The following is a 15,773-nucleotide window of genomic DNA, read 5'->3' as shown; positions in this document are numbered from 1 at the left end:
AAGATTTTCAAAGGGTAGAATTATCTGCTGGATGCAGCTCATAAAGTGTACCTAATAAATTGTAATTTCTTTTTTTATTATATTATTTTAGTTGCTTCAGGAAGGTGAACGCTCGCAAAGCTACTGGTCCGGATGGGATTCCCGGCCGCGTCCTCAAGTTATGCGCGGATCAGCTGGCTGGAGTGTTTACACACATCTTCAACCTTTCCCTCTCTCTGTCTGTAGTCCCAGCCTGCTTCAAAATGGCCACCATCGTCCCAGCACCCAAATCCTCCACCATGTCCTCATTGAACGACTGGCGACCTGTAGCCCTAATCCCCATCGTGAGCAAATGCTTCGAGAAGCTGGTCAGGGACTTCATCTGCTCTTCACTACCCGACTCACTGGACCCTCTACAATTTGCATACCGCCACAACAGGTCCACTGATGATGCCATAGCCCTGACACTACACACTGCCCTGTCACACCTGGAGAAGAGAGACACGTATGTGAGAATGCTGTTTGTAGATCACAGCTCAGCATTCAATACCATCGTTCCCTCGAAGCTGGACAGGAAACTGCAGGATCTAGGACTGAGCAGCTCCCTCTGCAGCTGGATCCTTAGCTTCCTGTCTGACAGACGCCAAGTGGTCAGACTGGGCAGCATCACCTCATCCCCCATCACACTGAACACTGGTGCACCACAGGGGTGTGTACTGAGCCCTCTCCTGTACTCACTCTACACCTACGACTGCATGGCCACTAACAACTCCAACATCATTGTGAAGTTTGCGGACGACACTACAGTGGTGGGTCTTATCACCAACGGTGATGAGACGGCTTACAGGGAGGAGGTCAGCGCCCTGACCCACTGGTGTCAAGACAACCATCTCACCCTCAACATCGCAAAGACAAAGGAGTTGATAGTGGACTTCCGGAGGTGCAGAGAAGTACAAACCCTTATCACCATCAACGGCGCTGCTGTGGGGAGAGTGAGCAGCTTCCGGTTTCTTGGTGTACATCTGGCTGAGGATCTTACGTGGTCAGTACACATAAACAAAACAGTGAAGAAGGCACAGCAGCGCCTCTTCTTTCTCAGGAGACTGAAAAGATTTGGCATGAGCCCCCGCATCCTCAGGACCTTCTATCGCTGTGCCATTGAGAGCATCCTCACTGGATGCATCACCACCTGGTATGGCAACAGCACCACTTACAACCGCAAAGCTCTCCAGAGAGTAGTGCGGTGCTCTGAACGGATAATTGGAGGTGAGCTTCCCTCCCTCCAAGACATCTACAGGAAGCGCTGCCTGAGGAAAGCGGGGAGGATCATCAAGGACTCCAGTCACCCCAGCCATAAACTGTTCAGACTACTTCCATCAGGAAGGAGGTTCTGCAGCATCCGGTCCCGTACCAGCAGACTGAGAGACAGCTTCTTCCACCAGGCCATCAGACTGCTGAACACGTCATAGACACCTCACCTTCACTACTGGAACTTTAACATTATGCACTCCACACTGTATATAAATGCCACTGTTTTGCACATGTCCAACTACCAACCTCTGTATATTTTATATATTTTATTTTATTGTTTACTCTATTTAATTTGTAAAATATGTATACACACACACACACACACACACGTAGAAAAACATATTTAGTATACACATCCAGTAATGCATACACTCTTATATTGTACATATATTTATTACTCTCAGATTTAGCCATTCTTATATTTTGTTTGTTTTATGTAATTGTATTTTTGCACAACTCTGTTGCTTGTGAAGCTCGCACACAAGAATTTCACTCGCATGTACTGTACCAGTGTACCTGCACATGTGACGTGACAATAAAAGTGATTTGATTTTAGATAATAAGTCATAAAGTAAGTGTGACCTATCTGTCATGCTGTTATTATTGCCAAACTACCTAAATGTTCACAGACCAGAGAAGCTGCACACATGTGGCAATAGTTGATGAGGGTTATTGATAAGGCTGATTGGGTTCAGTCTCTGTAGTTCATTGATCAGTTTATTGTGGACACGCAGGGGAAAACCCTCCACTATCCTATGTGCTGATAGGCTCTTGCTGTGAGTGGGGGAGGTCATTGCAGCTAGCATACACAGAGGCTCTCCAAACACACCCGAGGAAGTCAATAAAGTTGCAAATGAGCATCACTTTCACTTTGATTTCTGCACGGGAACCTTGAAACAACGCCATGAGTTCCTCTAACCCTGCGGTAAGCTCCAAATTATCTACTAGCTTCCGACACATCACCCTGTGTAGCACCAAAATATCAGCCTGCTAGCCCGTTCAGCTAACGGTTAGCTCATGCTAACGCTGTTGTTGACAGACCTCCAAATACCAACATACTTAGCATTAGCTCTGGGCTAAGCTTGCTAGCAGCTGTTTTAAGTTTAAATTTGCAGTTTCGATTGTGAGTCGGTGTCTTTCACTCGGACATGGAATAAAATTTCCTACTGTAAACTTTGCGAACTAATGTTTAACTCAGAATTGGAGGGTTTAAAGGTGAAACAGATAATAAATAATTATGGAAATTACCCTTGTGAGTTGCAGCCCACACTGCAACACAGACAATGGTACTGATGTATAATGTCTGTACGTGTTAGGTTTACCGACAACAATTTAATAACACTATAACACCCACTTCTAGGGCCCTTATTTGGGACATATGGTAAAGTTTTTACGGTTTTATTATGCTATCAAAGACGAATGAGAAGAGTAGCTCTATTTTAGTATTGAAACAGTTTATAAGGGCTGCATTAGGCAATAAAATATGATCACTTCTTAGCATTATGGGAATGCCAATATAACAGGTAATTACTAGTTTGCATAGCTGATATTGTTATGGAGTAAATGGTTAATATTTCATCTGCAAATTTACTGTAATTGTTTTTTTTCCTCAAACATTTTGTGTCCAAAGCACACCAAAGGGCAAACCTTAAGGCACGCATGCATTCGTATACGCAGCAAGTTCTCTTGATGTCTTCTGCAGTGTCATCAGTTCTTCTTTTTAGTTGCACTGGACTTTACCTCCTTGCTGTCAATCAGACTTTTTATTCTACAGTGATACAATAAATTTAACGCTCATTCAAGGGTTTTTGGGCCGACATGCATTGATGCACACGATTTGGGAACTACCAGTGATCTGCAAACACTAAAGCCGCCTTTGGTTAACTTAATCAGTATTATTAAACCACCGAAGAAGAAAAATACTGGCTATTGTACCTTTATTTATGTTCGTCTTTGTTCAGTTCCGTTTTATTTATATAGCACCAGTACACAGCAACAGATGCTTTATAGTGTAGGGATATTAGAAAGACACCCAGCAATCAGATGACCATCTGTGAGTAAGCACTTGGCAATAGTGGTAAGGAAAATCCCTATTTAATAGGAACAGTTTAAACTAGGTTCAGGGAGGGGCAGCCTTCTGCCATTACCAGTTGGGGGTGAGGGGAATAAGAAACAGGACAAAACTATAGGAGAGAGTAGAGTTTAATAATTACTAATGATTAAATGCAGTAGTGGTGTGTAAAAATACAGGGAGATGAGTGAAGAAGAAATGCACAGTGCACCATGGGAATCCCCAAGCAGCTAGAGCCTATTACAGCATAACTAAGGGATGATTCAAGGTCACTTGATCCAGCCCACACACTAACCTTTATCAAAAAGGGAAGTCGTGAGCCTAATCTTAAAAGTAGAGAGGGTGTCTGTCTCCTGAATCAAAACTAGGAGCTGGCTCCACAGAAGAGGGGCCTGAAAACTGAAGGCTCGGCCTCCCATTTGACTTTTAGAAACTCTAGGAACCACAAGTAAACCAGCACTCTGAGAATGAACTTCTCTGTTATGACAGTGAGTAAGATGGGGCCTGATTATTCAAAACCTTGTATGTGAAGAGAAGGATTTTCAGTTCACGTCTAGGTTTAACATATGGGAGAAATGCGCTCCCTCTTTCTAGTCCCTGTTAGTACTCTCGCGTCAGCATTTTGGATCAACTGAAGGCTTTTCAGGGAGCTTTTAGAGCTAACTTATAATAATGAATTACAAAAGTTGAACCTAGAAGTAATTAATGCATCAACTAGCTTTATTGTTCTCTCAGTTTATGCCAAATAGAACATAAACATCCTCTGAACACTTACCCTGCCCAAACCTGATGTGACCCAGCTAAACGCCATGTTTTTTTTCCATACCTGATATCAGCTGGTTCAATATATGGCTATATTTGTGTATGGTTAATCATACATCACAAATTGCTAATAGCATGCACATTATATACCAATAAAACACTAATAAAATGAGAGAGACCATATTAAATCACTTTTTACACGTTCTTTCACACATGACGACATTATGAGTCAGATAAACAGTATCTTAGTAGCCATTGTTTGAGCAGCGACCGATAAGGAGGGAAAACAGCCAAAAAAAAGCTGCTTTGTCAGCATTTGTTTGATCCTTTCTTGCAGACTATCGGGGAGTTATTCCTCGTCCTTAGCGAGATGGGATTCACAGAAGAGCAGATACAAGCGGCTATGCAGGCGGGGCATTTTTCTGTGGCTGAGGCAGCTGATTGGTGAGTAATCAGCCCTCTGTTTGTTTGTTTTTTTTAATCTGTGGAGCTAGCTAGCTATGATCTTTCTGTATAATAGACCACTTCTTTCAGCCACTTACTTCTGTGTCTCGCTCTTGCATGTTGAAAGGCTTGTACAGGGTCAATACCTGCGACACACGTTGGTCCCGCAGCCTTCACAGCCAGCTGGGACAGCTTTTTCTGCATTCAACCCACCCAAAGAGGCAGCACACGCTTCAGAGTCTCGCACATCTCCCACTGACAGCAGAGGTAATACCCCACTCCAAGCTATATAAAAACTGTTTCTTACTGTTGTTACTGCTCTTAATCCATCGGTTGGACTTCGAGTAAAGTTTTCTTTTATTATAATATCCTAAAATTGAAGATTGTAATCATTCATTTAAGTATAACTTAAGGAATTGGATAGTTTAGTGTGCAGCATTATCTCATCAGATTTTTTTTTTCTGTCTTTAACAGCTGGTCCTTCATTGGTGCTAAGGTCACCGCAATCATGCTCCCAGGACCCACCACCGCCAGTCGAGTCGCGGATCAAACCAGACAAAAGTGACTTTGAGGAGAAAGAGAGACAACGCGTCGCTCAGGAAGTCAGAGCAGAGAGAAGGCAGAAGAAACAGGTGAGCATTGCTGAAAAGACTTCTGGTGCTTAATCTATCTGACTGGCAGTTGCCTTATTATCACACAAGGAAGAAAGTCAAGTGTTCGGCAGATTTATAAGGCTCTCGATAATAATGGCTTAAGCTTTAGCTCAATCCCTGTAACTCTCATTTCACTTATATGCTCACTGCTTACCCTATCGCATGGCGGCGTGTGATAAATTTGACGTCACATGTGCTGGGGTGTGCCTCCATGCTGGTGTCGCTTTGACCAGTTGTGCATATCTTAATTTGTATAACCTGTCACATTGTAGCTCTGCCGACGTAGAATGTGATGCTCATTTGCATCGAGTGTACGATTAAACAAACATCGGTAATTGATCATCTGCACCTTTTATTGTCCACCTCTGCCTCCTTTTTTTCATCTTGTCTACGTTTAGATATTTTTCCTGCTGTTTTCCTCTTTTCTGTTGTTTTCTGTTTTTTACTTGAGCCATATTTCTTGTTGGCATTTGCCACCTTACTAACCTACTGCAGCACGTCTGCTTTTTCGCATCACTCCTGAGGAAACACTTTGGAAAGGTGCTTTTCTCAAAACACTGTTGTTTCAGTTTTTTCAGCTGGAAATTCCCCTGCTTTTGTTTTAGATGTGCCTCCTCTGTTTTTTGAAGATCACTACTTCCTCCTTTACATCTTGAAGTTAATGTGTTTCCAGATAAAGACAAAAGGGAGTGTGGAGGTATGTGAATAAGCAGATAGTAATACAAGCCTGTGGATTAAGAATGAGTCTCATTCACTGACGTTACACGTGGTGGTAAGAACAAAACTGGCCTGTGGGCACATTTCATAAAATGTTAAATTTGCCAGTGCACTTATTTTTTTGGAGCTTTTCACATATTAGTGAATGAGGCCAATTGCATCTCACTTTACATGCGGTCCAGAAACTTTGTTTGGGTGCTGCTGGTGCTGGCTGAACACTACACGGGGAAGTATGCTGCTCTATGAGCTAGAATAGGAGCGTCCATACATTTTTCTCTGGGTGCACATTTAAAAAAACAGATGTGTACTACAGTGTGGTTGAACTGAAGCATGATGGTCACTGTGGGGAGTAAAAGAGGTGTCACATGCTCAAGCTGAGTTTGTTGTTGTTGTTTTTTTAAACATGAATAATACATTTGAAAATTAATATTTGAGTATAGACCTCCTGTTTTATTGTTCTTAGAACATTTTGTGTTCTTCTGCATTCGCAGGAGCGCGAGTTGGTGCTGAAGCGGATCGCCGAGGATCGGAGGAGCCTGCAGGATAAGAAACAGACCAATGCTGCTGCAGACGCGTCTCCTCCCAGCAGTGAAGGGCAGAAGCTTGGAGGAAAGATTCAGACAAATGTGGACAACAACTGCATTCTCATGGTGGGCCTGTGAAGAACCTTAATCATAATAGATTCAGAATTTTAGTTTTCAGTTTAGTCTCAGTCATTTTGCAGAGTGTATTATATTCTTTTATTTTACTTTTTATTGTTTGAAAATGTTTAATTGAAGTATATTACTTATTAGTTTCAGTGTCAGTTCAAAGATGGTGTTACAATACAAACAAACCACTGGTCAAGGCAGTTATTCTTTGCACGAAGGCCTTTGTTGGTGATGACAGCTTCAAGACACAAACTAGTTGGATGCATCGCTGAGGTTTGATTTTTGCCCGTTCTTCCAAATGAACAGTTGTCAAATCCTGAAGGTTCTGTGGGCCTCTTCTATGAACTCTGACCTTAAGTTCTTTTCATATATTTTCAACTGGATTTAGGTCAGGTGATTGGCTGGGTCATCCTAGCAGCTTTATTTTCTTTCTCTCAAACCAACCGAGAGTTTTCTTGGCTGTGTTCAGGATCTTTGACTTGCTGCCCACTCTCGTTTCATTTTGGTCATCCCGGTAGATGGCAGCAGAGTTTTATCAAGAATGTCTCAGTACATTTTTCCATTTATATGTCCTCCAATTATATGAAGCCCCTCCAGTACCATATACTGAAAAAAAGCCCCACACCATGATGAACCCACCTCCAAACTTCACTGTTGGTATGGTGTTTTTGTGGTGATATGCAGTGCCTTTGACCTCCAAACATGGTGTGCACCATGGCATCCTGTTTAATAGGCTTGTCTAAATGTTGTTCAGCAACATGTTTTTTCTTCAGCAATGGAGTCTTGCTTGTTGAGTGCATACAGGCCATGGTGGTTGAGTGCATTACTTTTCTTCGAAACAACTGTACCTGTCTCTTCTACCACTTTCTGTAGCTCACCACAAGTGGTCCTTGGCTCATACGCGACACTTCTGATAACTCTTTTCAGTTGTCTGTCTGAAATCTTGCATGGAGCACATGGTCAGGGGTGGTTTATGGTGAAATGATGTACATCCTACTTCCAGATTATGGCCCCAACAGTGCTCACTGGAACCTTCAGTAGTTTAGAAATTCTGCTGCAACTAATGCCTTCAGTATGGTTTGCTAAGTTGTTGAGAGAGCTCATTTACCCATCATGAGATGTTCTTTTTTTAGGCCATCAGTTGGAACTGAACCAGCTGATATTAATTTGCACTGAGTGTTAGGATTGCTTTCTAAATACTGACGGATTTCAGGTGGCGTCATGACTTTAATGATTTTTGCACGTCCCTTTCGTCATGTGTTTTTTCCCTGTGTCATTTCTCTATTACGCATAACTTAGTTTATGGACATCTATGGTTTAATTTCTTTGCATGTGTGGATTGGATGGGTTGTAACTGATATCTGGTGAGAACTTCATGGCAATAGTGCCTTTTTAAATACATTTACCTAGAAAACTGGTGATGTGTTCAGTACTTATTTTACCTGCTGTATGAGTTAATACTAATATGTTAATGTGTTGAAAGCGTGACATTATATTGGCAAAAACTAAAAATATTTCCTCTTTCTATATATATATATTTTTTTTTCATTTTGATTCAGTTTTTAAGGACACAGTATCGTTTCTAGTTTTAGAAATGAAGTTGACTGTAATAACCTTGTCATGTATATTTGTGTTTTGCTGCAGATTCGACTGCCGTCTGGTGAGTCCATGCGTGAGCGCTTCCCAGCTGATGCCCCTCTGCGCAGCGTTGTGGAGCACATCACCGGACGTCACCCCTCCCTACCCTCCTTTTCTCTCCTTCAGGGTTTCCCACGGAAGCGCTTTGGGGAGGCTGAGCTTGCCTGTTCCCTCCGCTCTCTCGGCCTTACGCCTAACGCTGCACTGTGTATTCAGACCACTCCTCCAGAGACGCCTCAGGAAACAAGTCCAGCAGGCCACAGTGCTGAGCCGCCTCCTTGTGTTGCGCCTCCTCAGCCTCCTCCTGGCCAGGACATGGTGGGAGATCAGGTCCCTGTTATACCTCCTCCACTACCTAACCAGCTGTGGGAAGAGGCAGTGAATTATGCAGGGATTCCTGGAGTTCCTCCTTTACGGCGTGGATCCCATGACTGGGGTAAGTATGATTTACTTTATTTAAACCTAATATAAAAAGCAATAAAAATAAACTTACTAAATGGAATAAAACAAGTAGAGATTTGCTTTTTTCCAAACTTTTTTATTGAACAGCTTACTAAATGTTGGGACTTTTCATGATGATGATGATGTTAGAATCCTACAGGACTACAGTCACAACCATTACTTGCAGTAACATTTACGCTTTACTTGGCAAATCATGTTTCAAAGGTTAGTTTGTCAGATAAATAACAGAGCAGTGAGTCTCTCATCCAGCTACACAATCGGTGGAGTCTTTGTTCGCCTCTGCAACCTCGGTGTGTGGTTAGAACGACCCTAAAGTTTGTAGTGGACGTTCAGAGAGGAGTGACGTAATTGTTCTGCTCTTAGTCAGTGGAGTCAATCTGTGGAAGCAGCTGGCTGGGACCGTCGAAATGGTCGAACGAGGGGATTGTCCACCACGCATTTATCTTGTCCCATGGACAGCTTTAATTATTACACATAATTGACAAATATACTTTGACAGCCGTTTCCCACCACATGTATAGTGTTCCGAAGGTACATGCTCATATTGAACATTTAAAATAATGAAGTCAGTAAATGTACAAGTATGAGGTAAAAGTTCATTTATTTATTTTCTTGGATCAGGTCTGAGTCAGCTAGAGGGGATTTCCTTATATGGCCATTATCTGTGCTCTAAGCCAATCCACCTGCTCCCTTTGACTTGTATTACAACTACTCTGTTTGACAGAATTTTCTACCTCTATTGTGCTGTATGATGTCTGAGAGAGGGCATATACTTAGTATTACTTCAGATGCACAGCTTTGACTGTGAACACGGAAGTCCCACCCACCTGCTGTTGGCTGGGTAGGGGCAGACAATCAGTTGGTTTAAAGGAGCTAAAACTGCTTAAGAGTGGGTGAACTGAGGGGGCTGCACGAGGCCCAGGATAGGTCGTCGTGCAAGTAGAGTCCAAAAATAAAAGTAAGGAGTATGAAAAAGAGTATAATAGGTCACGTTTAATACACTTGGGTGGCCTGATCAGATGACACATTGTATATCAGCCAATGGGATTCTTTGCACCTGTAACATCGCACCTCTTCATGGTTGTTTGGGCTCAGTTATTTGATCAGCTGAATGTGTTAAATGTTACTTAAATGGCTGTGGAGTCATTGGATGACATTCTGGGGGTTCGACAGGTCAAGGCCAGAGATTGGTTCCTGGTGATGCTGAAGATCCTCCCATAGATGTTGATATGGACCAAGAAGGAGAGGAAGAACCGCTTCACATGCCGAACGGTACTGCTCCAGAGTGTGGATACTTCATCTCTCCTTTGATCTACATTTTTCTTGCTTCCCTCCTCCCCCTGTTCCTCTATTACTGTTTCCATATGTTTCCATTATTCATCCGCTGTGAACAGAAACAGCTGACCCTGGCCTCTTCCTTTGAGCTTGATTTTTTTTACTATTACACTATATAGTGGCCTAGTGTACAGATTGGCCTGCTAATGTGTGTCACGCTGTAAGAGAGATTAGTATTAGAAAATATGTAGGTTAATTCCCCTTTCTGCCAAACGTACAGCACACAAGTCAGAACTGCTGAGTTTACTAAGAACTTACAGGTGGGGTCAGCCAAATCAGTGTGTGGTTGTGGTATTGTATTCTGAATGTGAACCAGACACAGAGAAGAGCTAGTTCAAGGAGAATCAGAGATGTTAATCAGAGGTGTGTGTTTTTTTTCTCAGCATCTGTAGCTTCAGCTCAGTGGCATTAGAGTATTTTTGGATGGATTACAGTTTTCGTTTGTGTAACTTTCACAGGAATGCCCAGGCTGCCTTTCTTTCCAGAGAACAGGATGCGAGGAGGATTTGAGCCCTGGCAGCGCTGGCCAGGGCAAGGAAATCGACTCAGGCGAGTGTTTAAAAAGAATGGCACTAGAATGGTATTATAGGACCAAGGACTACGATCATACTGCTTTGTAATACAAAATAGTGTTAGGGGCCACATTAAGAGAATTTTTTTTTTTTTTTTTAATTTTGCTTTTTGAAAGAAATGCTGTGTTGAGAATCTTTTTAAGCTAGAAAGACATTATCTTTCTTTTAGGACCCAAAATCCAGTGTGAATAATACAGTTACAAACTCACTATTACTTGGTGGACAGAGTGAGATGACCTTACTCTTGAAATTTACACTCCATTCTCAAATGACTGTTTCAAAATATTGTTTTTGTTAATGTGGCCCTAACACACATTACACACATTAATCATGCAATCTGAAGTGTTTTGCAAGTAGATGCATTTAATTAGTTTGAAAGTGCATGCACACTTCAGCACTCCAACTTCTGTTGCATCCAGAATGATCCGTTTTATAATAACACCCTGTTAACAAAAGAAAAAAAAAAGATGAATATTATCTTGGAGCTCCAGCTCAATCTGTGTCTGGGTATAGTCTGAAAGAAACTCTTTACTGTTGTGGGGATAGGGAAAGATGCTTTAAAGCTTCTACCAACATTTTAAAAAGATAAAGTTTGTATGAGCAGGAAGAAAAGAGCCAGAGAGAAAAGTGGATACAGAAAATAATATGTGAGAATCAGCAAGAAAAATGGATGCTTATAGTCAGCATGTCTCATTGTGCAGCAATGGTCAGTAATAAGCTAACCATCCAAATATTAGTTTTGGTTTTTAAAAACAATTTAAGTTAAGCTAAATCAATTTGACTGTATGCATCTTATACAAAAGTAAATGTGGATATTTCAGCTCATCAGAGCCTTTCCACTTATTGTTTATTGCGTTGCACAGAAATACAGCAGGGGGTGCTCTGGAGATCTGCTTTATCTGTACATTTAAAATACAACACGTGGACACAACTTGTGTTTGTGTGTCTCAGAGAGGGCCCAGAAGAGGAAGCGGCAGACCCTGAGAATGCAGGAGGGCCGCTGGCGCCCGCAGCTGCAGGTCAGGCTGCTGTTGAGCGTCTTCAACGAGCCGCACAGCAAGAAGACCGCCACGCCAACCAAGGACAGCCATCACCCCCTAAAAGACCCTTCAGAGCACCCAGCGTGCCCTCACTATGTGCCTTGGCTATCCGCGCAACGGTCCACCTCATGACTGGTAAGAGTCACAAAACTTCACAGAACTGTGCCTCACAGCTTTGTTTGCTCGCTGCCGTTTGCTCACTCTTGACTCTGTGTCTCACAGCTCCCAGCATGCAGTACAGCAGCAGTCTAGCAGGTCTGACCCCAGAGCTAGCAGAGCTTCTGCTCAACCACATGTCTCATGAGAGGCTGCTACATCCACGCACCCTGGAGCTGTTCTTCGGCTGCCCGATCCAGAAGTTTGTCTTAAACAGCTACCCGTACTCCACCAATGAGCTCCTACGGCAGTTGCGGGCCTTCACTGCCCTGAAGCACCTGAGTTTAGTCAACTCACCTCTCATCACTGGTAAAACATTTTATATCTGGTAGTTTTTAGGCTTTTTATCAATTTAGTTGTCAGATTTCTGCAAAGTCTGCTCTTCAGTTTGTCCCTGTCTTTGTATTTATTTATTTATTTTTATTCCCAGACTCTGGCCTGTGTATCCTGTCCACCCTGGTCAAACTCCAGTACCTCAATCTGGCCTCCTGTAGTAAGCTGACTGACTCCTGCCTGCAGCATATCACAGGTTGGACACACACAAACATCACTGTTGACAACATTTACAAAACTGGATCTCAGAATAAGCCGTTCTTATTTAAGTAGTTTTATTCAACATACATATTTCCCTTCTGCTGATGCCTTTAAGGTTTGAAGAACTTGTGTTTCCTGTCCCTGGACCAGACCAAAGTGACAGATGCTGGGATGGTACTGTACCTCCAGTCAGTGCCGTCCTGCCTCTCTCAGCTAAGCCTGAACCAGACAGCAGTGACTGAAACCACACTAGCTGTGCTCCCCACCTCTGTGCCACAGCTGCGACTTCTCAGCATCAAACAGACTAAAGTACTTTATCTCTGTTAGCAAGGTCTATTCAGCTGGTGACACTGCTCTGACCTTCACTGATATTTACTCGACTTGCTGTGCGTTTTTCTTTCAGGTTAAGGATTTGACGGCTCTAGCAGCGATGTCCAGCCTGCAGACCCTCAACTTGGATGGGACAGGTGTGACTGAGGCATCTCTGGAGCACCTTGCTACCCACCCTGCCCTGACTTCCCTCACTTTGGTGGGAATCCCTGTAGCAGATGGCAGTCATGCCCTTCAGATCATCTCAGGTTTGTAGAGCATAAAGCAAAAGAATTAAAAGAATGAGGGTAGGCATGGAGTGAGCCTGCAGTATGAAAGTCTGTGGTGAATCTGTGAGGTGTCTACTTTACTTCTAGGTCTGAAGTTGACTCGCATCACCCTCCCTGGACGCCACTCTGTGACAGACAGCGGGCTGTCATTCCTCTCCGGACTGACTCTGCTCTCAGAGCTGGACCTGACAGACTACACACAGGTTACAGACCAGGGAGTCAGCCACCTCTCCACCTTGACCAGGTCCTTTCCACACTCACTGACGCCATCATATCAGGTGTTTCCTTGCGATTAAAATGCTGACAGGAGTTTTGTGTTTACTTTGTGTAGATTGAAGAAGCTGTCACTTAGCAACACTCAGGTGACAGATGCAGGGCTTCCCTCCCTGCGATGCATGCAGGAGCTGCAGGAGCTCTGTTTGGATCGGACTGCAGTCACCAGCCGAGGAGTGGCCGACCTCATAACCTGTCTGCCGCACCTTCAGGTGACTATCCCAATAAGTACTATCCAGGTGTTGCTTTATCCTTGTGCAAGTGTAAATATTAGCCCTGTGATAGATTGGTGACTTGTGCCCTGTGACAACTAGGATAGACTGACTCTGAATTAGATAAAGAGAATGGATTTACAAAATAGACTTAATATTTTATTTAGTGTGACTTAAAATGAGTGTCTGATCTCATAAACTTACCAGGTAGGTGATTGTTGAGGTCAAGTCAGAGAGCTGTTTTGTTTCCTTTTGTAACCACAATTATGATCATCTGGTGGGCATTAAAAAAACAGGCATTTCTGAACTGGATTCACTCTTCAAACACAGAAGCTACATCTGTCTTTATACTGTCTATGATTGAATGTGACATCGATCTATGGTACATACATGTTTGATTAGATTAAACCATGTTAGTAAAGTCTGTGTGTCTGATCATCGATGTGATTCTCATTTCACAGTTTTTCACCCAAGCTGTCTGACCAGATAACCTGCTTATTTTATACTAGCTGGGCTTCAATTTATTATTTTAGCATCACAGTTAAACTCTTTTGCAGAATGAAATCGATCATTGGGCATTCAGAGTAGGCCGAAATCAAAATGTAAAGACCAGTTTATGATAAAAAATATTTGATGCAGAGGTTTTAATATTTTGCTATTTTTCTATTTTTTTTTTTCCAGGTGTTGGGGTTAGCCAGCACTCAGGTGGGGGACAACGTGGTGAGGAAAGGTCTGATCCGCTGCAGTCAGCTTGTTAAACTTAATCTCAGCCGCACGCGGATTACAGATCACGGTAACGTCCAGCTCTAAGGTGGTCTTTGATTTTATAGTTTTGTTTGCTCAGATGAACAGACCCAGTATATGTTGTTCTCTTCCTTTCAGGTCTAAAGTTCCTGAAACAAATCCACCTGGCTCAGGTGAACCTGGACGGGACCGGGGTGAGTCTGATGGGAATTGCTAGTCTCCTCTCCTGCACCAACATCAACAGTATTCGGGCCAGTAACACTCGCATCCTTTCCCCTGACGACGTCTCAGACGAGGAGTTGGAAGCCCAGTGAGCATCACGAGTTTCGGCTGCCGCTCTGAGATGCTGCCTCCAGGATCATCTGGGCAAAGCATAATTGATGAAACACTCCTCCTACTTGCACTGTTTCAACCGCAGCTAGTGCCACTAATCTATCAATCATGCGCGCTGAGTTGAAACCTTAAACAGGAGCGTTGTGTTCAACGGCTGTTTTTTCTAACATTTACATATACAGAATTAATCACTATTTAATACTCTGCAGCCCCAAACGCCACCTGAAAAACTTTATAGCTTTATGCGCAGCTTTACAGGTTGGAGCAACCTGTGTTTCTCCAGGGGCCTGTACTACGAAGCAGCTTCAACATACCCCTGGAGATCTTTTCCTTATCTGGCTTCACTTTGCGCCAGCAGTCAGGCTAAATGATCACAAGAAGGTGGTTGTTAACTGGAGAAGTCCACCCAGGATGTGTCTGTCTCGACATAAGCACGTTCACGTGGCTGTGAAATATGGATGGGTGTCCTGGCAGCAGAGTGACATGTTTTATGAAGATGGTAAAAATGTAATGCTAGAAGAATGTGAAGGAAAAAAAACAACCACACAGCGACTCCAGCCAAAGCAACACTACTATATTACTGTAGTTTAGCCCCTCTTAACCCAGGATGAAAAAAATGGCTGTAAGTTATTAAACTTTTTAGTATTACAGCTCTGTCAGGTAAGGCCTGCATCATGTCACCCCAGTAAGAAGGAAGCATCTTTGTAACCCTGAAGCTTCGCATTACAGACATCAGGTTGGAGCAAAGTGGCAGAAATATACTTTATGCTGGGAATGTACAACAGCATGCGATGACTAACAGACTTTATCTAAGGTATTAAATGAGAATCTAAACAACAAATAGCCAGTTAAACCAAACACGGTTCAAATGTTTTAGAGGGACATGAAGGCAGATAAATGTCTTCCACTGATTATCTGCGTTGAAATTAACTTTCTTTAATTTTGAAGCTGTATTCAAGTCATACTGGATGTACCAGTAGAAGTAATTGAGTTTTTTTTTTTTCTTAGCTTGACCGTTTGAAAGTAGTATTTGTATTGTTAGTTGTGATTAGGCAAGACTTTAATAAAAATGAGTCACCATACAGTGTAGAATACTGGAATTAGCCTAAAAATTGGATGGCTAAATTTGATGTGAACACAGCTTTTTAAGCTAAAAACAAAAACCCACATTTAAAAAGTTAAAAAACACTTAAGTCATGGTTTTTATAACTCAGCCTGCATGGATGTTAGCTCTCATCACCTGAAACTAGTTATTTTAGCTGCATCCTGGTGATGCACTGACCTCAGC

General features: G+C 42.7%; 1 protein-coding gene across 1 annotated transcript; it reads left to right on the top strand.

The window, feature by feature from the left end:
- Positions 1-2,054: 2,054 nt before the first annotated feature.
- On the top strand, positions 2,055-15,649 carry si:ch73-173p19.1. The gene is made up of 17 exons (XM_040044369.1): positions 2,055-2,215; positions 4,461-4,567; positions 4,695-4,834; positions 5,042-5,199; positions 6,429-6,587; positions 8,232-8,661; positions 9,861-9,959; positions 10,481-10,571; positions 11,546-11,769; positions 11,857-12,099; positions 12,221-12,319; positions 12,440-12,633; positions 12,728-12,902; positions 13,011-13,167; positions 13,255-13,408; positions 14,090-14,201; positions 14,291-15,649. Exons 1-17 carry the CDS (start codon positions 2,195-2,197, stop codon positions 14,464-14,466), a joined length of 2,739 nt encoding a protein of 912 aa, XP_039900303.1. The 5' UTR covers positions 2,055-2,194; the 3' UTR covers positions 14,467-15,649.
- Positions 15,650-15,773: the final 124 nt, after the last annotated feature.

Source organism: Simochromis diagramma, unplaced genomic scaffold (genome assembly GCF_900408965.1).
Source record: "Simochromis diagramma unplaced genomic scaffold, fSimDia1.1 OVJJ01000602.1, whole genome shotgun sequence".
NCBI classification, from domain to species: Eukaryota; Metazoa; Chordata; class Actinopteri; order Cichliformes; family Cichlidae; genus Simochromis; species Simochromis diagramma.
The sequence above is the reverse complement of the archived record's forward strand: the minus strand, read 5'-3'. Positions and strand labels throughout refer to the sequence as shown.